This window comes from Motacilla alba, chromosome Z (genome assembly GCF_015832195.1).
Source record: "Motacilla alba alba isolate MOTALB_02 chromosome Z, Motacilla_alba_V1.0_pri, whole genome shotgun sequence".
In the NCBI taxonomy this organism is placed as follows: Eukaryota; Metazoa; Chordata; class Aves; order Passeriformes; family Motacillidae; genus Motacilla; species Motacilla alba.
In genome coordinates, this window is record NC_052046.1 from 50,539,082 (window position 1) to 50,561,226 (window position 22,145).

The 22,145-nt window shown below is 36.9% G+C and overlaps 1 protein-coding gene across 4 annotated transcripts in view; it reads left to right on the plus strand.

The window, feature by feature from the left end:
- TUT7 (terminal uridylyl transferase 7) overlaps positions 1-18,748 on the plus strand; it is a 33,909-nt gene extending 15,161 nt beyond the window's left edge. For 3 of the 4 annotated variants that reach the window (XM_038124028.1, XM_038124030.1, XM_038124029.1), the window contains exons 11-28: positions 636-767; positions 1,536-1,716; positions 2,060-3,201; positions 3,327-3,477; positions 4,164-4,250; positions 5,117-5,217; positions 5,732-5,789; positions 6,512-6,615; positions 7,631-7,720; positions 7,808-7,921; positions 8,030-8,107; positions 9,329-9,506; positions 10,056-10,103; positions 10,224-10,315; positions 10,790-10,905; positions 13,587-13,906; positions 15,661-15,737; positions 15,908-18,748. In XM_038124028.1, the coding sequence (XP_037979956.1) occupies positions 636-767; positions 1,536-1,716; positions 2,060-3,201; positions 3,327-3,477; positions 4,164-4,250; positions 5,117-5,217; positions 5,732-5,789; positions 6,512-6,615; positions 7,631-7,720; positions 7,808-7,921; positions 8,030-8,107; positions 9,329-9,506; positions 10,056-10,103; positions 10,224-10,315; positions 10,790-10,905; positions 13,587-13,906; positions 15,661-15,737; positions 15,908-16,066 (3,228 nt within the window). In that variant the 3' untranslated portion in view covers positions 16,067-18,748. The remainder of the gene's footprint in view (positions 1-635; positions 768-1,535; positions 1,717-2,059; positions 3,202-3,326; positions 3,478-4,163; positions 4,251-5,116; positions 5,218-5,731; positions 5,790-6,511; positions 6,616-7,630; positions 7,721-7,807; positions 7,922-8,029; positions 8,108-9,328; positions 9,507-10,055; positions 10,104-10,223; positions 10,316-10,789; positions 10,906-13,586; positions 13,907-15,660; positions 15,738-15,907) is intronic. The other variant, XM_038124031.1, reaches the window with a different exon arrangement.
- The last annotated feature ends 3,397 nt before the right edge of the window (positions 18,749-22,145 follow it).

The window sequence follows — 22,145 nt, forward strand, 5'->3', positions numbered from 1 at the left end:
CAGGGCACACTGCTGGCTCATTGACAGCTTGTTTTCTACCAGGATCCTGAGGTCCACAGAGCTGCTTTCCAGCAGATCCACCCCCAGCCTGTGCTGGTGCTTGGGGTTATTCCTCCCCAGTGCAGGGCCTGCTTTTTGCCTTTGTTGAATTTCAGACAGTTCTTCTCTGCCCATCTCTCTATCTTGTCAAGGCTGCACTCTGGGGTGTTGGCCACTTCTTCCAGCTTTGTGTCATTGTGACCTGCTGAGGAGGCCTCTGTCTCTTTTTGTCTCATTCACTGCTGAACAAATTAAACAACACTGAGCCCAGTATTGACCCTTGTGGGACACCCCTAATGACATGTTTAGACTCCCTGCCACTGATTACAACCCTTTGGGATCTGCCATTCATCCATTCATCCAGTTTTCAGTCTCACTGTCTGTATTTCCTGAGTGTGGACACCAGCACACCCTTCCAAGAACACTGAGCTCTTGGGAGTTTTTTGTAGAGAAGCATCGGGACAAGAGAGAAAAAGGTTGGGACATATTCCAGATGTGGAACAGCTGTTTTTAACTTTAGTCTACTGCAGTGTGGGGTCTAAAATTTAAAGTTCACATGATGTTTAGCTCTATGTTTCTTTTTTTGTTTCCTCTAGATTGGAGGATTCTCCTTAAACAAATTAACTAATTTTCATCTCAGAGAAGTCAAGAATGATGCTGTGGTTTGGGAGCATAACCCTACTGATGATTCTGATTTGCCACAAGAGACTTCTCCTAGAAGGGGCAAGGTCTGAACTTTTAAATTTGTTTCTGTAGTAGTCTAGCAGACACTGCTGTTCTCAAAAAAGAACAATCTTCTATTTCAGTTTTGTGCTTATGTTTCAAAACCATGAGCTGAACTAAGAGATCGCACGACTGCTTGCTTCAAGGTCTGTTGTGCTCAGCTCTGCATGCTAAGGAGCTGGGCAGGAAAATAGATATAATTTCAAACTCTTTGATAAGACCTTGAATTTTAATCTGTCTGGGATAATATAGTCTACAGAGCTGGAGCAGTTTTATCTTGGAATGAGATTAAGCATATGAAAATTATTTTGTCTTTGCTTTGAACTGCTCTTACAAATTATTCCTATTATAACAGCTTCGTAAGAAACAGTATCACGATGTGATTGCATGTTGTGAGAGTTAACAATTCAGCCTAGACTTGGCTGAAAAATAGGCTGTATAATCCATTCTGTTCTGTGACATGAGATAAGTGTTTTTCTTTGAAATTTATAAATTACAGCATGAACAATTAAAGAAGCAATTGTTACTGATCACTGATGCTACTCTTTACCATTGCTGCATTCTTTCATTTTGAAGCTTTATACTATACCTTCCAACTTTTTAATTGCAGTTTTAATTGCAGTTTTAATTGCAGTTTTAATTGCAATTGCAGGAGTCGAGAATGATAAATTCTGCCACAGTAGATTACAGGTGACATAAAGGAAGCGTAGCAGTTAAACAGTTAAATGCCTGTGTACTAAATATTATTTAAGGTTTTCTTCTGTAATTGGCAGGTTCCCTTAGTATTTGATGTAGGTCAGCAGTGTTCAGCACCTGTTGGTCAGCTCTGGCTTGAACTGCTTCGTTTCTATGCTTTGGAGTTCAATATGGCTGATTTGGTTATTAGCATACGACTCAAGGAACCAGTGTCTCGTGAATTAAAGGACTGGCCTAAAAAGCGCATTGCTGTGGAAGGTATATAAATATCTCTCAACAAACTTCAAAGAACTGTAACTTTAATTTTTAGGAGGTGACTTGGCTGTTAATATTGGGTGTTACAACTTAGAAATTTTTAATATTGGACTGGTTATAGTAGAATTTTTTTTAATCAATTTGATATTTCTATTGGGTATTATTTTAAACATTATCAGAAATAATTAAGCAAACTAAAAAATTGTTTTCAGTGCAATTTGTAGATCTTGTGTGCCTACACAACGTTAAAGAGTTACTAGCAATTCAGACTCTGTAAGGATGTAAATGTATTCTCTTTTTAAGAAATTAACTCTTTCACTGCTGGCTCACTTCTTCTTTCTACTAGACCCATATTCAGTCAAAAGGAATGTGGCAAGAACTCTGAACAGCCAACTAGTGTATGTGTATGTTCTTCACTGTCTGAGAGCAACTTATAAGTACTTTGCCTTGCCTCAGAAGAAAAGTGCAAAATGGAGCAAAATACCCTCTTCAAATGCAACTGAGGAGAAATCCCAAATGCTGGACCATGGAAAAGATGCTATAAAACATGAAGATTCTGATTTGCAAAACTTGGATGGTAGAACAACCACAGCCATAGTAGAAGGTAGCATTGCAGAGGATACACATTTTCCCAAGGAACATAAAATTGGTCCTTCAAAACTGTGTGATGGCTCAGAAAGTTTCACAGAAGAAGAATTGGCTGATGATATAAGTCATCTGGGAATTAGCCATGAAGACTCAGACTGCATAATAGAGGAAGTTATTTCTGGAGATAATGAGGATTTTAAACCTAGTTGTGAAGAGACAGAGAGTGAAGATGAAGAAGAGGAGGAAGAGGAAGAACATGAACAACAAAAAGGACAATGGGATACTATTTTGGCTGCTGAGCAGACAATTGATGAAGACAGTGACAGTGGAGAACTCCCTGTTATGGTGAATGAGCATGAAATAGAGACATGTAGGATTTCAGACTTAGAAGGTTTTCAACACACTGCACTTACAGAGAGTGATGAATTTGGCTTGGAGTGCAGTGGTATAACAGATGATAAGATTGACATTGATGAGTATAGTAGCACTGAAGGTACTGATGAATTGGATGAATCCCCACAAAAATTTCTATGTACAGCACAGAGTCATATATCCCAAATTATTAACTCAGATGATGAAGAGGAAGAAGAGGATGCACCAACTCTTCTAAATCAGAGAGAATGCAGTGCTACCATTAGAGCTGGAGGTGAACTAAGTAACATATGTACTGGATCTGGAGATGATGATGCACTGTCAGAGGAAGAAGATGATTTTTCCATCCCCAGTAAATATGAAAACAAGCAATTCAAAGAAAGTGTAGGTGGACCTCTGAGGAACAATTTGAGTCAAGAATATCATACTGAGAAGGGAAGCCATTCTGAAGAGACCACAGCAGTAGAACAGTGCTTCGAATCTGAACTTTTTTATGAATTCAGTAAACAAGTATTTACAAAAGGCAAGGTAAGCAAACTGTGTCAGAACATAAACATATTGCTTGTGTTCTGTTAGAAGTTACATGAAAGTGTTGCTCCAATTTATTAAAGTACCATAGTTTTTAAAATTAATCTTGCTTTTTGTTCATGCAGTCTCCTACAGTAGTATGTAGCTTGTGCAAACGGGAAGGCCATTTAAAGAATGATTGTCCAGAAGACTTCAAGAAGATTGAGCTTGACCCACTGCCACCACTGTCACCCAAGTTTTCAGTTATTCTAGATCAAGTTTGTGTCCAGTGTTACCGTAAGTTTTTTCCTTTGAATATTGTGCCATAGAAAAAGAATCTGAAAAAAATGTAATACCCACAGACTAATGATGTTATAAGGTGATGGTTCATTTCCTACATTGGCTCCAACACTTAGATACAATTCTACAATTTGGCTTAATGTAATGGTTTTTACAGAACTGCTGAGTAGTTTTTATCTGGAGAACTAGAAAGTGTTTAGATTTTTCTTCCAACTGGCTGGTCGATTACTCATACAGGAAAATTTTCTGAGAATCTAATTTTGGGTGGAGTTTTTGACTGATGCTTTTGTATTTGTCTAATTTAAATTATGTTAACTGTTCCTTAACTTGTAGTTTTCATAAAAAAAGACTTCAGTATTCTAGAAAAAATAGTGAACAAGTATAGTTTTGTAACATTTCTCCACTTTTGTTCTTTTCAGAGTGACCCAACTTTCCTCCTTTCTCTCTCGCCATTTCTGACCAGACAAAATGCATTATTTGTCTAATTAATGTTTTTCTTTGAGCAGGTATTTCTCTTCTACTTCATCCTTGCTTTCTTTCCTTCACATGTGAATTTTCTCTTTCTCTTTTCCTTCCCCTGCCCCACTGTAAACCCCTCTCTATTTTCACTTGAATCTTTGCTCTTTGCTCTTCCTAAAGAATAGTTGCCAAAATTATTGTCTTTTTTTCTTCTTTTTTTAAAGATGATTTTGCTCCAAATATAATAGAAGATCATGCTCGGGAGCATATAAGACAAAGCTTGGAAATCTTCATTAGACAGGATTTCCCAGGTAATTAGGCCATTCTAACTTCATGTTTATGTTTTTTGATTATTCATACTTGAGTGTTTTCCAAGAAAACATAATTTCAATATAATAAACACTTTAGTTTTGAATATTTAACCCATATTGTTGCTCAGCATTGGAATACTTCATTGCCTTAATTTTTCTTCTAAGTCTTTTCAAGCTTTTTTAAATTTGGATTTTTTTATTTATTCATATATAGCACACATTAGTAGAAGGGAACAATGGCAAGTTAAGGAAGAAACAATCAAAGCAGAAGTGGAATAGTTTTACATTTGTTATTTTAACTTTGATTAATCAGACTTACTTTTGTAATGGCTCTTACAAATAACAAGGTTTTTTCAGTACTTCCTACTGAAATTTACTGGGCTTGGAATATTTTAAAATAGAGGCACAAGATCTGGCCTATTCACAGAACCTAGGACTTTGATTTTATTTTTTCCCTTTGGTTGTTTCTGTAGTTCTTACCTGTAGCACCTGAACTTCAGTTCATAGTCTTTTAAAATTAGAAGATTTTTTTTTTTCGCTGGAGCCAGGTATATCCCTTACCCTGAGAACCTCTGTACAAAGCATTTTTCAGTCAGATGTCAGCTTGAACATACATGCTGATGATTTAATTACTTGTTTCTGGATTTGTCAGGCTGCTTATTTGAATCAATAATAGTAGAGATTCTTTTCTCATAAGCAAAGTTGCTAAGAAAGTTTTCATGTGCTACATAAATACAGTGATGTTTTCCTGCCTGTATTAGAAGCCATGCAGTGGTTTGCAGCTACATACAATTTGAGATTCTGTGTTATATATAATTTGATCTTTTTTGTTGGTATATGGCTGTAATACAACCCCTGCCTTACAGGAACCAAGCTGGATTTGTTTGGCTCCTCAAAAAATGGCTTTGGCTTCAAACAAAGTGATCTTGATATCTGTATGACAATAGATGGTCTGGAAACTGCTGAGGTAGGTTGAGAATATTTTGGTTTTATGGTTAAATAAATACACAATATAAGAAAATTCTGCATCTAGCATAACAAATTTATTATTTTATAAAAGCTTTTAATATTAGAAGGAAATACTAAGGTACCACTGAGGCATATTATTTTGGGCTGGTTACTGTTGCCCTAGGGATGAGTATAAGAATAAAGTAGCCAGTTTTCTCCCGAATTCTGCATTTCTAGCTTTATTTGTGCAGATAAGTAACATTCTTTATTGCATGAGCTGGGAATGGAAAACAATGGAAGAGCACATCAGTCTCCTTTTATGTCTAATACCAGCTTTTTAAAAGTTTCCATTATTACATGGAAAGCTGTTGATTTTACATATGCCATTTTGAAATAATTTCTTGTATTCGCATAATTCTGTATAGCATGAAACATTTGATTATACAGCCTTACGCTTAATGGCACATAATAAAAGGTTTGACTAAAATACTTGCAGCAGTTACATCTTTCAGCTTTTTTTCTTAATGTCTTAGGGACTTGATTGCATCAGAATCATTGAAGATTTAGCAAAAGTTCTCAAGAAACAGTCAGGTAATTTTCTGGAAAATTAAAATAAGTGATTCTGGTTTTGTTACTTCATTTGCTGTAGTGACAGTATTCTGGGGCACTGTAGGTGAAAATCATTAAGCTAAAACTAATATAAAAGAGCTTATATTAGTAAGAGTGAGGTTGAATATTGTAAACATTAGGATTTATTTCTGTTTGTATATATAGGTATTCAAGGTTATAATGTTATTGGACCACATCTGATCTGGACAGATAGCATGTTTATAACTTACACACATAAAAACAATGATTTAAGACTCGAGGCTTCAGTTTAATAATTATGTACTTGTATGTTCGGTGCATTGGAAGTTGATAGTAAAAGATATTCTGATACAAGTCTGCAATGTGAATCCTGTTTTTTTCTACAAGAAATCATGAATTTTATAGTGCTTGTTTTGGTGTATCTCCAGTGAGTTGTAATGAACTATCATTTATGTCTTAAGCTTATTTCTCGATAAAGAAATTCTATGCTCTTATTTAGACTGTTGCTTATTTTTTGAGGGGGCTAAACATAGATTTGTATAAACTATGTTTATCAGATTGATCATGTTTGACAAATTTCTAAAATCAGTGTTAAAATGTAACTGAAATACAAATTTGGTGTCAACTAAGATTTTATTTTGTAGCCTTTTGGCTGCAGTTGGAAGTTACGTGATATTGTGGAGGACTGTATTGTAGCCATGCAGTAATAAAACATTTCATCCTAGGTTTAAGAAATGTCTTGCCTATAACAACTGCTAAAGTCCCAATTGTCAAATTTTTCCATGTCAGAAGTGGTCTTGAAGTAGACATCAGTTTATATAATACTCTGGTAAGGTTATACTCTTTCTCATTTTATGTTGTGTAACAAAAAAACCGAGAATCTCTTTCTTGAGACTGAAGTGATTGTTTGGATGAGGTTCAAAAAGCAACTGTTTCCAATTACCTGTTGTAGTTTTATGTTTCAAAGAAACCTTTTTGGTTTTGTTTGTTTGACTATGAGTTAGTCAGCTGCACAGTTGTGGTTTCAGAGTTGTCACTTTCCTAAGAAAATCTATTAGTTTTTTAGTAATAGTAAGAAACAGTGGTTTAAGTATTTTAAATCTTTCTCAAATGAGAGTCAAAATAAAGTAACTTCAGATTTTTTTAGACTCCTCTTAGCATTATGGCTCTTGCCTAGCCTTGAGACCTGAAATAGTGATTTTGAACCCAACTTGCCTAAATTGTAAGATATTAGAATGTAAAAAACAATTTTAAAAAAACCCGCCAAAAACAATCCATGTGGTTTTGGCCAAACATCTTTAAAACAGATTTAGTTTATTCCAATGTCTCTGATTTTCAAAACCCTGTTCCTTGAAACAGCAAAGGAAAGTTAAGTCGTAGAAACAATTTTTAATTTTTTGGAAGGTTTTTATGAGCTCAGGGAGAGTCTTGATGAGGATACCTCAACCATTAAGTGTGAAAGTGTTCTCTTTGAAGTTGTGTTTTCATATGTATCCGTTGGTAGCTCTTACAGATATGGACTGAAATCTCTGGGTTCAAGTAGTTACTTTCTACCCAATATTTTGAAACGATAGTTAGGAGATTAATGATTTTTGTTTTGAAGTATTGTTCTGTGAATGCTACTTTGTACCACTTCCATACAGATTAAGAAGTTGATTGGCTTTTAAAAGAGCAGGTGATAACTCATTGTTGAGCGCTTACTTTCTCAGTATATATTCCTACTATGCAGGGCTTCACATATGCATTTCTTGAGGACACAACTTTGTTTTTCTTTTTCATGTTTTCAGCTTATTTTCTTCATGACTTCAGAGCTTATTTATTTTCTACATGACTTATTTTTGTAGGCCTTGCATAATACCAGACTTCTGTCATCATACGCAGCTATTGATCCTAGAGTAAAATATCTGTGTTACACAATGAAAGTCTTTACAAAGGTAAGTATATTTCAGGCATTTCAGGCAGTAGTTCCTTCAGTAAGGGATGATCACCATGAAAGATAAAAATCATGTTTCTCTTTCTAGATATGTGACATTGGAGATGCGTCTCGAGGTAGCCTGTCATCATACGCCTATACTCTTATGGTGCTTTATTTCCTTCAACAGAGAAATCCACCAGTCATCCCTGTTCTTCAAGAGGTAGGGTATATCGGAAAGAAATGAGTAACTGTACACAGTATTGATCAGAAGAATGTCAGTGCTGAATGTGAAAGGCTCTTCTAATAAGTTTTAATACTCCTCTTTCAGATTTACAAAGAACCAAAAAAGCCTGAAATTTTGGTTGATGGCTGGAATGTATATTTCTTTGATAAGCTAGAGGAGTTGGTGAGTAAATCAGGCTAATTGGAAATGTTATTTGTAGCTTGGCAAATGAAGAGAAATTTCTTTTAAAGACAGTGTTCCCAAATATAGGGGTTGAATATTGTGGTTTAACTCCAGCTGGCAGTTAAGCACTGTACAGCCACTCTGTCATTCCCCCAGCCCCCTCCCTGGTGGAAAGGCTAATAAAAAAAAGAGTAAAATTTGTGGGTTGGAATAAACCCACTTTATTAATTGAAACAAAATAAAATAATAATTCTCATACTTTAAGTGTTACAATAATGCTAATAATAATAGTAGTAGCAGTAGTAGTAATAATGGTAGTAATTAAAAGAGAGGGAGTGGACTAAAACCCAAGAGAAACAAGAGATGCCCAATACAACTGCTCAGCAGCTGCTGACAGATGCCCAGCCTATCCCTCAGCAGCAGTAAGTACCTTCTGGCCACTTCCCCTGAGTTCATGTACATGGTATGGAATATCCCTTTGGCCAGTTTGGATCAGCTGTCCTGGTAGTGCTCCCTCCTGGCTTTTTGTGCACCTGCTGGCTGGCAGAGCATTGGAAACTGGAAAGTCCTTGACTTTAGGGAAGGTACTACAGAGCTGCAACTAAAATATTTTAGTGGGTTATCAATGTTATCAACATTATTCTTATGCTAAATACACAGCACAGACTATACCAGCTACTGAGAACAAAATTAATTCTATCCAGCACAAATGCAAGAGTGGAAGTGGAGTAGCTCCTGTTTTGAAAATCCCATTCCTGTGTTGTAAAGCTTTTAGAATATGGTCAGTCATAATTCATCTGTGAAAAAGTAACTCCAAAATCTGACAAAATAAATCACAAAACTATTCTAAGCTGTTAAGGATGATTAATTGTTCTTTGTCTTTCTGGATGAAGATAACTACTACCACGTGTATATATCATCATATCTGGTTAATTCCCTTGAATAATTTTGTTTTATACAGACTCATAAAGTGAATTGATAAATTCTTAAGAGGCAAAACCTAGTGCCAGATGTTCTATTAATTGTCCACTTTGGTTGTTAATAGACAAGAAAATAAACTGTTTAAAATCAATATTGGATTATCAATATGAATTATGAAAGGAAGTATTCTAGTGTAACTCCATTGTTTTTCTGTAGAAAATAAATGGTGAAAATATATCGTGGAAATCATGAAAATGCTCAATGTAAGTACTGGATGTAACAATATTTTTGTCATTTTAGTCAGTTGTTTGGCCAGACTATGGGAAAAACACTGAATCTGCTGGGCAACTGTGGCTGGGACTTCTCCGATTCTACACAGAAGAATTTGATTTTAAAGAGCATGTCATCTGCATCAGGAGAAAAAATCTGCTTACAACTTTCAAGAAGCAGTGGACCTCCAAATACATTGTAATTGAAGGTAAAACCATATAAAATACAGGAATATACAGAACTTCTTTAACATGAAAATTTTGCTTTTTTCACAAGGCTTATTTATTTTTCTGTTACTGGATTATCAATTGTTAAATGCCTGTGTTTTGAAAGCATCTCAAAATTGCCATTGAGTTTCAGTAGTGCTAAACTTATTAGCACTACTTATTCTTAAGGGGTTTTTAGGCTACTGCAAAGAAGTTGCAAAGCAAACTTCACATTTTTCATTATTAAGTAAATGGCAGGAAAATGGATTTAACAAAATCCTTTGGCAAAGAAATTAGGTATATAATGCAGTTGAGGTGTTCTCAAAAATACGAGGTTTAGCTGAGCCCATTTTTACTTAAATGATTCAACTCTGTATGATTACTGTTTATTATTGCTGTTTATTATCACTGTGATCTGTGACAGAGAAAATGCAGTGGCGTATTGTCGAAATAATCTGTAACCTGTTTTCTGGCCCATTTCATTTTCATGGAAAGAATTTCTACTCTTTTGTCTGCACATTGAGGAATGCCTGTCATATTATTTTCTACAGATCCCTTTGATTTGAACCACAATCTTGGAGCTGGATTGTCAAGAAAAAGTAAGTCTTCTGTTAACAATTTCAGTTACAAAGTGAAGATCTTGTGTCTTGGATACTATTTTACATTCTAGTTTGATATTTAAATGATAATTTTGGTTTGGGTTTTTTTTTCTTCCACAGTGACAAATTTTATAATGAAGGCTTTTATCAATGGCAGAAGGGTATTTGGTACCCCTGTAAAAATATTTCCTAAAGAATACCCATCAAAAATGGTGAGTTCCTTCTAAGAGGAGTATGTGTGAGCTCTTAGGCATATAACTTATGTAACTATGGCTACACTCACTGTAAAGTCTTTCTTTTAAATTCCCACCCTACTCTCAAAATTGTGGGAGTTACCACTGAGTACTGTTTTGATGTTACTTGCATGTAAAATTTTTTGGTATGCAGAATACTAGTCAAGTCAGAGTTTCATTGTACAGATTTATGTATTTTAATCCAAATCAAAACCACCTTAGCATTTCTTAAAACTGCAGTTTTATAACAGTGCGCATGCAGATCTGGTGGTGAGTAGGCTGCCTGTCAGAGAAGAGATCAGTGGCCAGTTAATTCATTAGGTCTTTCAGGATTCAGCTACAGACCCCAAGAGTATTCCTTTCTGTAACTCTTATACTGTTTTAACACTTTTGTATCTGTCTTGGTTTCCAGGTGTTTGGATTTTCATTTTAAACATATGATTTCTTCTACAGGAATACTTCTTTGATCCTGAGGTTCTAACAGAAGGACAATTGGCACCAAATGATAGATGCTGCAGAACTTGTGGTAAAATTGGCCATTTCATGAAAGATTGTCCAATGAGACGAAAGTGAGTATAGTACTGGCATCTGTGTGTAACTTTTTTCCTTAGGTTTGTTTAGGATAGATTAGGATAGTAATGCTAAAGCAAAACGTGTAGCTGCGGCAGATTGTTTTGTAACCTGAATTAAATTTAAAATGTATCAGTACCTCTTTTGGAAATGATGGATAGTGTTGCTGCAGAACTGTTAAAATATCCACTATTGACTCTCCACTTTGTTATACAGGAAAGGAGTAGTCAAAGAGAATCTCAATATTCAGCAGAGCTGAATAACTGTATGCTGTGAAAAGTGCTCATGAATTGATTCTATATTTTTTTATTTAATAGCTTCTACTATCAGAATTTTGCTGCTCCTTGCAAGGCATGATTTTGTCAAGTTCACAGAATCATGTAATTCCTATCAAAAGCAAGGCAAGAATGTCACAGCATTACTTTTCATAAGCACACATGTATGAGAACAATGTCCTGTTTTACATCCAAGAGAAGGCTACTCAGGGACAGGAAGCAAAGTCCAATATTCAACTACTGTCTTCTTGCAACAGATGAATGGCTACGTGGCTTTTGCCGCTCTTCCTCTTATGAAATGCCTAAACTTAAAACTCATCCTTTAATTTTGATTTTAGTTAAGACAAAGCTCTTTAAAGATGTCATGTCTAAAAAACAGTGACATGTTAAAAACCTTTATGCTCACTTGTAAGGTGGATGGAAAAATCTAACTATTGTTTAGAATCTATTTATGTTAAAAGCTGTCACTAGAAATCATTTGCACTTTCCTGTAACTAAGTAAAAAAAAAGGCTACTAACATCATATTGGATGAAGTGGCTGTTCCACTACACACTAGAGATTTGTGAACTTATGTTGTTGATTATGTTAATTTGGAAATTTACTCAGCTTCAGCAATCACAAGCACAGTAGCTGATGATAGTTTGATATTAAAGAATGCTGAAGGTGGTGTGAAAGTCTCCTCAACGTCCAAGCTGCTGTCTTAGATCTATGGATTTTTAATCTTGCATTCTGAAGTGAAACACCAGTTCATTGCACATACTCAGCTACATTCTATACAACATTAGAGGAAAAGTAAATGGCATTGTGCATCTAAGAACAGAAATGCCCTGTAGGGTAGAACCACCGATACATTTGAATCCTCTGTTCAGCCATTTATTGCAAAAGGGAGTGCTCTCTACGAAGGGAAAACTAGTTGTTTTCTGTAGTCACTTCTCATGCATTCCCTCAGCATCAGCAGTTGCTGTACAAGAGATGTTAGAGCACATACCTGCCCTGCTCTGCTAATGCTCATTTGTGGACTGTACTTGTTTATGATTTTGTCCTTTTAGTTTTGGGGCTTTTTTTTTCCCTGAACCTGATTCTCTTGGTGTCCTTAGCAGTCTTCTATGGCAACCAGTTCCATAAGTGTTCTGACTGGTATGTAAAACAGTGCTTTCCTGTGTCTGTTTGAAGCTAATCTTAGTCATCCAGTAACTTGCTGAATGTGCACTTAAATCCATTTGCCTATGTCCCTAACAAAGATGTTAAATAATATTGGTCCCAATACAGACCCCTGAAGAACACCACTTATCACTGGTGTTGACACAGACATCAAGACATTGACCACAATGCTTGAAGTGAAACTATCCTGCCAATTCCATATCTACTGAGTGGTCCACCTATCAAATCCATGTCTTTCCATTTTATAGACAAGGATATTGTGTAAGACAGTGTCAAATGCTTTGCAGAAGTCCAGGTACATGATGTCAGTCACTTTCTTTACCCACCATTTCTGTAACCCTTATTTATAGAAAGCTACCAGATTTGTGAGGCATGATTTGCTCTTAGCAAAGGCATGTTGGCCGTCACCAGTTGCCTCTCTGTTTTCCACGTGCCTTAGCATGGTTTTCAGGAGGATCTACTCCATGATCTTCCCAGGCAGAGGTGAGACTGACCAGCCTATAGTTCCCCTGGCCTTCCTTGTATGCCTTTTTTTTAAAAAAAGAATCTAACCTTGAAGCTCATGCCATTCTTTTGCCTTTCATTCAGCTTTGTGAAGTATTTTCCAAGTTTCTAGCCATTAGCAATACATCCAACTTGCGAAAGGAGCCTGGTATCATCTTCAGATTTGGAGGTCTCACTCCTGTCTCCTTCTCTAGTCACGTATGAAGTTGTTAGATGAAACAAGTCTGACAATGGTAGTGTTTCTTCACTTCTAGACCTTTAAGTCACCTAGAATGTTAGAAGCTTCTCTCAACAGAAGAGACTTTTAGAGTGAATATGGAGTTTCAGAAGGAAAGAACTGAGTTCAGGTTGAGTTGTACAAATGGAAAAAAACCCAGAACTGTAGCCCTATTTTTTTGTACTTCTTTAGTATTTTGCTTGCTGTTTCTTCTCCTCCATTGTATGCATCTTGAGCAGCCAGATTTTCAGTTGTCCTTATATTTTTTGAGTTACCATTATTAGGATTTAGGACTATATTATCATCTAACTGTGAAGTTAAATTATTAAATACATGTAACATCATGAGCAATGAAGTGGAACACTGTTTGGTGGAAGAGTCAAAGTATGGCAATTCAGTTTATTTATCCTGTTGAAGAATTATTTTGTCTAAGGACAGCACATACGTTTTCTGTTTGTTTTTTTATTGACTCTGTGTGAATGTAAGGCCTCTGAATTCTGCAGCACTTTTCTGCTCCTGCAGACTAAGACGGCGTCGTGATTATGAAGGTACACAAAGGTATGGAGAAATCAAGGAGAAAAAAAGCAAAGAGGACAAAGAAATGCGGAATAAACCAACAGAAAAGGAGAACTTAATCAAGGAGGGAAAGTTGCACCTATGTACACCTCAGAAGAGGAAACTACCAAGGGTAATAGTGGAAACTGGAAGAGAGAAGACTCCCAGGCAGTCAGCAGAGAAATGGAAGCGCCTGGAAGACAGAGATCTAAGAGAAAAACGTTGTTTTATCTGTGGAAGAGAAGGTCATATTAGAAAGGAATGCCCTCAATATAAAGGAGTTGCAGGTATGAAACTGATCAAGCTGAGTAGTTTAAATAGCACTTATGGGGATTTTTTGTGTTTTTAACATGATTGACTAACAGATGAGGTTTTTGCATCATGTGAATGTGGGGTTTTTTTAATGTGTCAAAGTTACCATTTAACCATTTTCCCTTCATCCTCACCTTCCTTTCAGAAATGTGCTGTATCCTGGGAGATTTGGCATGGTTTCTCTTAGCAGATAAGATATTTGTAATAAAAAGGGTATGAGTATCAAATATGTTGAAATTGCTTTCATTGTCATCACAATATATGAGTTTGCTAACATTTCAAATTACTGGAAGCTTCTCTTGCAGTTCATCATAATTGCAACAAAAGCTAGTGTTACAGCTCTTCACATTACCTATAGAATGATTCTGTACAACCCTGAAATCAATATGAAAAGTGTATAGATTTGCTCAGATTAAGCTTTGTGAATAAAATAAAATAAGGTTTTTGACAACTCAGCAGTTGAAGGGATACAGAAGTTCATCTTATAGATCCTGACTGACAGATCTGAATTAAATTCTGCTAAGCAAAAGTATATGATCATCTAAGTCATCTTTCAAATATGATGGATCACTCATCATTTGTATTGTGAAGGAGTATCTTTCTAAGATAACACTGAGACTTAAGACAGTAGGTGGTATTTGTAATTAGCTTCCAAAGGAACAAAGTATCACTGTTTCTCTGTAGGTAAACCTGGGTGCACTTAAATTCAGGCTGGAAAAAAATTTGTTTTACATATTAGTCATGACTTAACCTTTTAAAGGAACAGATTGGAATCTTTTATATAAACATATTTTTCAAACCAGCTTTTCTCTACTTGCAAAAATATCCTGTCTGCCTTAGATCAGGAAACTCTTTGTAGTCAGACGCATTTAGTGGAAGAGAGAATAAGTCTGTGTTAAAATACTGGAAGAGGGAGGAAAATGGTGCAAGTATATTCAAAATTGTGAATATATTTAGAAGTATTCTTACTTTGATAGGCTACTAGAAGTACTGGAGGGACAGAAGAGTTGATTAAAAATTGAAACCATGCTTCTGACCTTTTGAAAGTGTATGTCAAGTCTAAATTTAACTTTTGAGTTTGTTCATCTTTGACCTTGTCTCACTAAACTTCTCTTCCAGCCATTCTGTTTGCTGTGATACTGAGTCTGCTAACGTGGAGGGGAATATGCCTGACTGTTTCACAGTCAATCATTTAGCATTCATCACATGAGAACTATACTTAGGCTGTACAATATATATGTCTAAAATAGTACATTCTGCAATAGGTGTTTTTATCTATTATCTGTATTTTGGGAATTAATATATTTCAATTTGAAAGAATTGCTATAGGTTGGGCTTTGTCTTTTATTGCTCGCTTAGTGCCTCAAGCGTTCTCTCTAGTTGAATAAAGTACTGCAAACAAATAGATCAAAGAGTTCAGACTTCACTCTTTGCATTGCTGCATTTTGTGAGACTATGGACACTTCACTTACCACTTTACCTTCATTCATTCTAAGTTCTGTCTCCTGCTGATTCTGGAGAAGGATACAAAGATTAATTTATTGTAGGTTCCTAGCTTAAATGTATGTTCCCACATTATATAAGTTTTCCATGTCATAAAATTGAGGAAAATAACAATATCCTACATTTTCTGATTCTAGATAGAAACTATTTTGGAGTTTTTCTGGTTTATGATAACTGAAATGGAAACTAGTTTGCAATTAGCAAATCCTTTTTATGATTTTTTCAGATGGCTCAAAGCCAGAAGTGTTGTGCGGGTCCCCTTCTTTACCTACTGCTGTCAAACATGCTGGTAGATTAAATCAGGTAAACACCAAGTGCCACTTTGGCTTCATCTTTTACTTTTTACATGTTTTAAAGTTCATATAAAGTAATTAAGAAAAGCTTTACCTAAGCTTTCGAGGAAAAACTTTCATGTTGTGAAATTAAATACTTCAGTTTTGTTGGCTTATTGATATGTGTATGCTTTTTTATAGGGAGTGCTTATGCATGAAGAAAAAAAGAAACAAAAAGGAAAAGTATTTTTGAGTCCCCAGTCAGGTTTGTATATCTTCAGTTCAATTCAGAAACTATGTGTAAAATCCTGGCCAGCAGGGTATGGGAGGGGATTCTGCCCCTCTGCTCTGCTCTGGTGAGAGCCCACCTGGAACCCTGCATCCAGCTCTGGGGTTCCCAGCACAGGAAGGACATGGAACTGTTGGAGCTAGTCCAGAAGAAGGTCACCAAGATGATCACAGGAATGGAGCACTTCTCCTGTGGAGAGGCTGAGAGGGTTGGCGTTGTTGAGCCTAGAGAAAGGAAGGCTTCAAGGAAGGCTATTGCGGCCTTTCAGTTGTAAAAAGGGGCCTTTAAGAAAGGTGGGAACACACTTTTTAGCAGGGACTGTTGTGATAGTAAGGGGTAATGGTTTAAAACAGAAAGAGGGTCAATTTACATTAGACTAAAGAAAGGAGTTTTTTACAACAAGAATGGTGAAACACTGGCACAGATTGCCTAGAGAGGTAGTGGATGCTTCACCCTTGAAAACATCCAAGGTCAGGTTGGATGGGGCTCTGAGTAATTTGATGTAGTTCAAGATGTCCCTGCCCACAGCAGGAGGGTTGGGCTAAATGATCTTTAACCCAAATCGTTCTATACTTGTATGATTCTTCATCAGTCCTTATAGAAACTCTAGTTAATTTGCTGAACACAGTGGCAGCTTGTACAGGCTGAAGTCCCCTATTTTTTTAATCTGGAGAAGTGTACAAATTTTGAGTTTTGTATTGGAAGCAAAACTTGGGCATAACAATTCTATGCCTTTATATAATTGGTGGATTTATTTTGCATCAGGGTATGGTGGAGTTGAATCAATCTCTCCTGTTTCAGCTTACATGGGGTTGGCTCTCTGATTCTTCGGGGACAAAATATGGAATGCTTTTCTGTGAGGGTTTCTTGCAGTAATTGTCTAGAATTATACATGATTAACTTGGAGATTATCAAACCACGTCCTTGGTCTGAGGTGCCAAAATGCAAACAAGTTAAAATTACATTTAGAAGTAGCAGTGAGATTGTATTATAAAGGCCTTTATGTACTCTTTCTGAATCAGAAATGTTTTGCTTTAAATACATGATTAACACTGTAGCTTCCTCCAGCAATTTCATGCACTTATTAGCAAGTACAATGAAGATTTTCACAATGGCTGCTTTTGTTTTAACAATTTCTAGTACAACTCTGCAAACCTTTCAGCACCATGGGTATAGAATACACTAATCTCTCTGCAGTTGGAGGGGGACCTAATTAGTTTTCTCAAGTTTGTGAAGACTTGACTACAATTAAGTATCTCAAATTAAATTATTAATTTTGTTGGGAAGACACTTTGGATTTTTTTGTCCTTGCTGGAAGGCTTTTTAAAATCTAAGTTTGGGGATTTTGTAACACAAAGTGGTTTGTAATTAGGTATTTAGTTCAAGAAAATGCTAGTTCTCAATTTTGTATCTAAATATTTCCTACTGTCCTTTAGCAGGTAATGATCTTAAGTTGATCTGTGTGTCGTTTAGTTGTAGTTTGACTTGACAGTAATTTTCTCCTGTCTTTTTGTTTCAGTTGGTTTGTCTTTCTGGGCTTTTTGTGGGGTTTTTCTGTTTTTGTTTTTTGGTTTTTTGGGGGGTTTTTTTGTGATTTTGTTTGTTTGGTTGGTTGGTTTTGTTTGGTTTTGTTTTGTTTTTGTTTGGTTTTGTTTTTTAAAATAATAATACCAACAAATAATACCTTTAAAGCATTATGCTTTTTTCATCCCAATTTAGGCAGCCTTTCCAATAAATACATGACTCAGGGAAAAGCCTCACAGAAGAGGACCCAGCAAGAATCATGAGGGATATTAAGCACTGATAAATTGCAACACAGGCCCATCATTCACTTAGAAGAAATGTCTTTGGCTAAAGCATCTGAGTTCACAGGACAGCAGCATAGACAACCTTCAGCTTAAGTTCAATGAAAATATGGGTGTTTTCTTTTAGATTGGTAGCACAAGCAACTGTGGATTTTAAGACAGACCCCTGCTCTTTATAATAGATTGTTTGAGCATTTTAATAGAAAGCCATGATGTTTTGTATTTGTTTACTAGGTAAAGCATTTAGAAAAGGGCAGGTACTAAAAATGAACTGTTTTCAGGGTTTTGTTGTTCCACCTGACCATTTTAAACTGCACTAAAACTATGTGCTAGCCAAATAAATTATATTTTCTTCAAAAATGAATCTTTTGAAGGAGCAAATGATATTTATTAATGTTGATTGTTTACTGAATCCTTGTGTAAGTGTTTGAGATGTTTGTAGACTGCTATATTCTTTTTTATTTCTCCAGAGAACTAAAACATAGACACTAGTAATCATATGTTAAACAATCTCTGGACAAGCAGTGCCACTGAGATTTTGTGAGGTTGTTTTCTCTTCTGTGATTTTATGGGAGTTTATTTGCTGCTGTGCTCATGTTCAAGAAAGAAAGATAGACTAGGTAACAGGTCAGTCCTGTTTTGTTGCTGCTAAGAATCTTTTTCAAGACCTTGGGGATACAGACAAAAATGCTTTAAGAAACAGAGGTATTATATTTGGCAACTGGGGAAAAATACATGTCCGTTTTCATAGAATATGAAGAGGATCCTTGTACCAGTCAAGAATTTACATTCATTAGTAGTATGAACTTGAGTTTTACTTGAAATCCTTCCAGAGGTGGTAATGTACCATCTTGTCTTGTTCAGAAGAGAATTAGTTATGTGTTAAAATTAAAACCACTGTTAATTTATGAATCTGAAATAAATTTTAAAAAAAAAGTGAAAATCAGACTTGAGTTTCTCTTTTTTTTTTTTCCTGAGGTTGTAGTTTTCAATATTCCTGACATAAATGTAGAATTTATGCTAATTTACTATAATTATCTGGATTTAGAACCATCATGTTCAATTTTTTTTCCTTACCTTATTTTTATGGGAGTTGAAAGCTAGAATTGCCGAAGGGGTCTTAGGGAACTAGCATCCTAAGTCTTGTTTTGGTTTTCACCCATCTGAAGACAGCTATCTATGAACTTCCAGATGTGTTGCTTTCACAAACAATTTCTCCTGTGTTCTTTCCTAAACACATTTTCAAGCATATTACCTTTGTGCTTTATGCAGTTTTCTGTTCAGAGTTACTTCCAGTTTTGCTGGTGGGATTGAAGTGTATAAACCCCTTCTGAACCAGATGCATACTCTGTCCTTCTTAATTATATGGAGGGATACACAGTTGTTTATTTATGCTGTGTTTTTATTGGAAAAAAGTGCTGTCATCATATTTCACAGGAATTTCAAATGCTTTTGATGTCCGAGTTTCCAAGGCTGGAATATGTTTTATGCTGCGAATAGTAGGTTATCAGTGCTGAGAAGTTGAGAAATAGGAAGGTTTTTCAGGTTTGCAACACAGTTAACTGTCCTAAACAGGTAAGTCAATGTCATTTAGCTGTTTAACTACTAGATCACACACATCTGTTTTCCCTAATGTAATTGTTCTGGTGAGGTTTTTTTCCTAGCTGTATTTAAAACTGTTTCCCCATCTGTTAAAATTTTGCTTAAAGCTTCCAGGGCTTGAAATAGCTGCTTAGAATAGGAGTTTTCTAGCATGGAGAGTTGTTGGCTTTTTCTTCCATACTGATAACTTATCAATATTTCTTGTTACTCACTTGAAATAGTTAGATTTTAAAACTGATTTTTGCATTTATCTTCTCTGAGAGAAGGCTGTTTTTCTAGCCTATGCTCAATCTTCCATGTGGAGATTGATTCAGCAGGCAAGGGATTAAGGATTGATGATTGGAAGCATCTTGAGGAAAGTTGAGCCTGCATGGTCGAGTGCAAATGATGAAGGAGCTATTATCTGCATTTGTACATGAGCTGCCCCCCTTCAAGTGTACTGACTTCAGCTTTCAGCCCAGTAGTGCATTAAAACCCCCTGCCCCTAAGCAGAAGTAGTTTAGTTGAGATGCATGCTCAAGGTGTGTGAATTACTTGTGAAAAGACACATTCTTTGTAGCTAAAGAGAGTACAACTTTTTGTACGCCTGCTATCTTTATAATTGAAGTAGTGGTACTGTGCCTCAGTAAAGAGCATAATTATGTAACACACGTAACACATCTTGCATACTACCAAGCTCTTCAGAACTACTAAGCCCAGAATCAGGAAAGTAAGTGAAGTGATTACACCCAAATGTGTTTCTTGTGCTTGGACTTCATTAAGAGGGATTTAAAGTATTATCTAGTATATTTAAGGATGCTGGAGTGTGGAAATGAAAAATGAGTACTTGTTTACCTTCTGGCATAGCCATCATTCAACTTAAAGTAATGGCATGAGTCTCCCTGTACCAAGACTGTTGGGGTTTCTTCAAAGTCAAGTCGCTGCAGCCAGCAGGAGTTGGGGAATGGCAGCTCAGTTCATCCAGCAGCTTTCACACTCTCCTCCCACAATACCTCTGCACCAGGCAGGGATCAAGAAGGGCAGCTGGGCCCTGACCACTGCATGGCCATCCTCTCACTTGGCCCCCAACCGGCATGAGCCCAGAGGAAAGGGCGGAATCCTGCTCAGCAGGAGGGCAGACACAATACATTGTCTGTGACAGATCATAGCAGTGACTGGTTCCAGATCCTCTGCACTTTGCTCAGGGATTTGTACAAACTGAATTGCTCTACACATGGATTTTGCCTCCTGAGCCAAAGCTTCCTATTAAATAGACATACGCATTATTTTACAATGCTTGTCTGTGTGACAGTCAATAAATACTCAGATTCTGTGCCTATATTTTGTAGGTGGGAAACTATGCAGTCATGGGTCTCCATTGTTCTCTGGTGTGGGAAAATGTCTGGGGGTAAAAAGATAACAGTATGGAAATTTTAGAGGAAAATAGGATTACTACTCCCTGGATGGAAGGGGGCCAGCATACCTTACTTCCCACTCACTAAACATGCTAAAGGTGGGTGGAGTAGAGTACACTCTAGCCAGGCTCTTGCAGAGTCTTGAACTTAGTGGTCCTTTCTGGCTGATAAGCTGCACAGCAGCTGAAAACCAAGGGAGATAAAGGAAGAGGTCCTGTTGATGAATCAGCAGCTGTGGTGGAATCACTCTCCTTAGGCTGACACATTATGCATTCTGAGATACCCACCCCCAACTACAACCACTCCTCACAGGGTAAGCTATATGACCACAGCCACTCAAGCTCCATCTAAACATAAGAAAATAGTACAAAAGTGAATTCAGAGGGGTGAGAAGTTAGGAAAGACTCCATTATAATTTCTGAAATCAGTTGACAGGCTCTTTGCCCCTGTGGGGACAACTATGGGAACAACAGTGTTCTGTGAATGGTAATTTATTGTCTTGAGCTGACTTGCTAGGGATTAGAGTTTTTAAGTACATTGCTTTGAATTAATATATTGCTCTGAATATGTTTTTGCGGTCAGCTACCGTCACTAGCAATCCTTGAACCATAACGTGTCAGAATTTTAGGCTGCATCCAATGCAGCAGGACCAGGGAGGGGATTCTGTCCCTCCTGCTTGCCTCTTGTGAGACACCAGTTGGAACACTGCATCCAGCTCTGGGGCCTCCAAGTTAAGAAGGATTCGGAACTGTTCAAGTGTGTGGCCTCCTCTGCAGTAAGCTGATAAAAGGACTGCAGCCACCTCCCTTATGAAGACAGGCTTAGAAGATTGGGGCTGTTCAGCTTGAAGAAGAGAAAGTTAATTGTAGACCTCACGGCAGCCTTTCTGTGACTGCAGGGGGCCTACAGGGAAGCTGGCGACTCTTCATCAGGAACTGTAGTGATAAGATAAGGGGGAGATTTAAATGAGGTATAAGGAAGAAATTAGTTACTGTGTGGCAGGTGAGCCACTGGGTTGCCTAGGGAAGTTCTGGATAAGGCCTTGACAAACCTAGTCTCGTGCGAGGTGTCCCTGCTCACGGCAAAAGGGTTGGGACTAGATGATCTTTAAGCTCTCTTCCATTCCAACCCACTAACACTCTAAATTAGCAAAGACTGTTATTCCGTAACCTGTTAACTTGAACCTTCAAGGACGCTGACAGACTAATCAATCATTAAAGGGTTTCAGGATAAACCTCCCCTTTCCACGTGACACCTGGGCGGCTGTTTTGCCGCGGCCTCCGCCAGGGCAGCTGAAGGGCAGGGCGTCCTGGCTGTCTTTGCCGCTTATCTCGGCGCGCAGCCCCGCT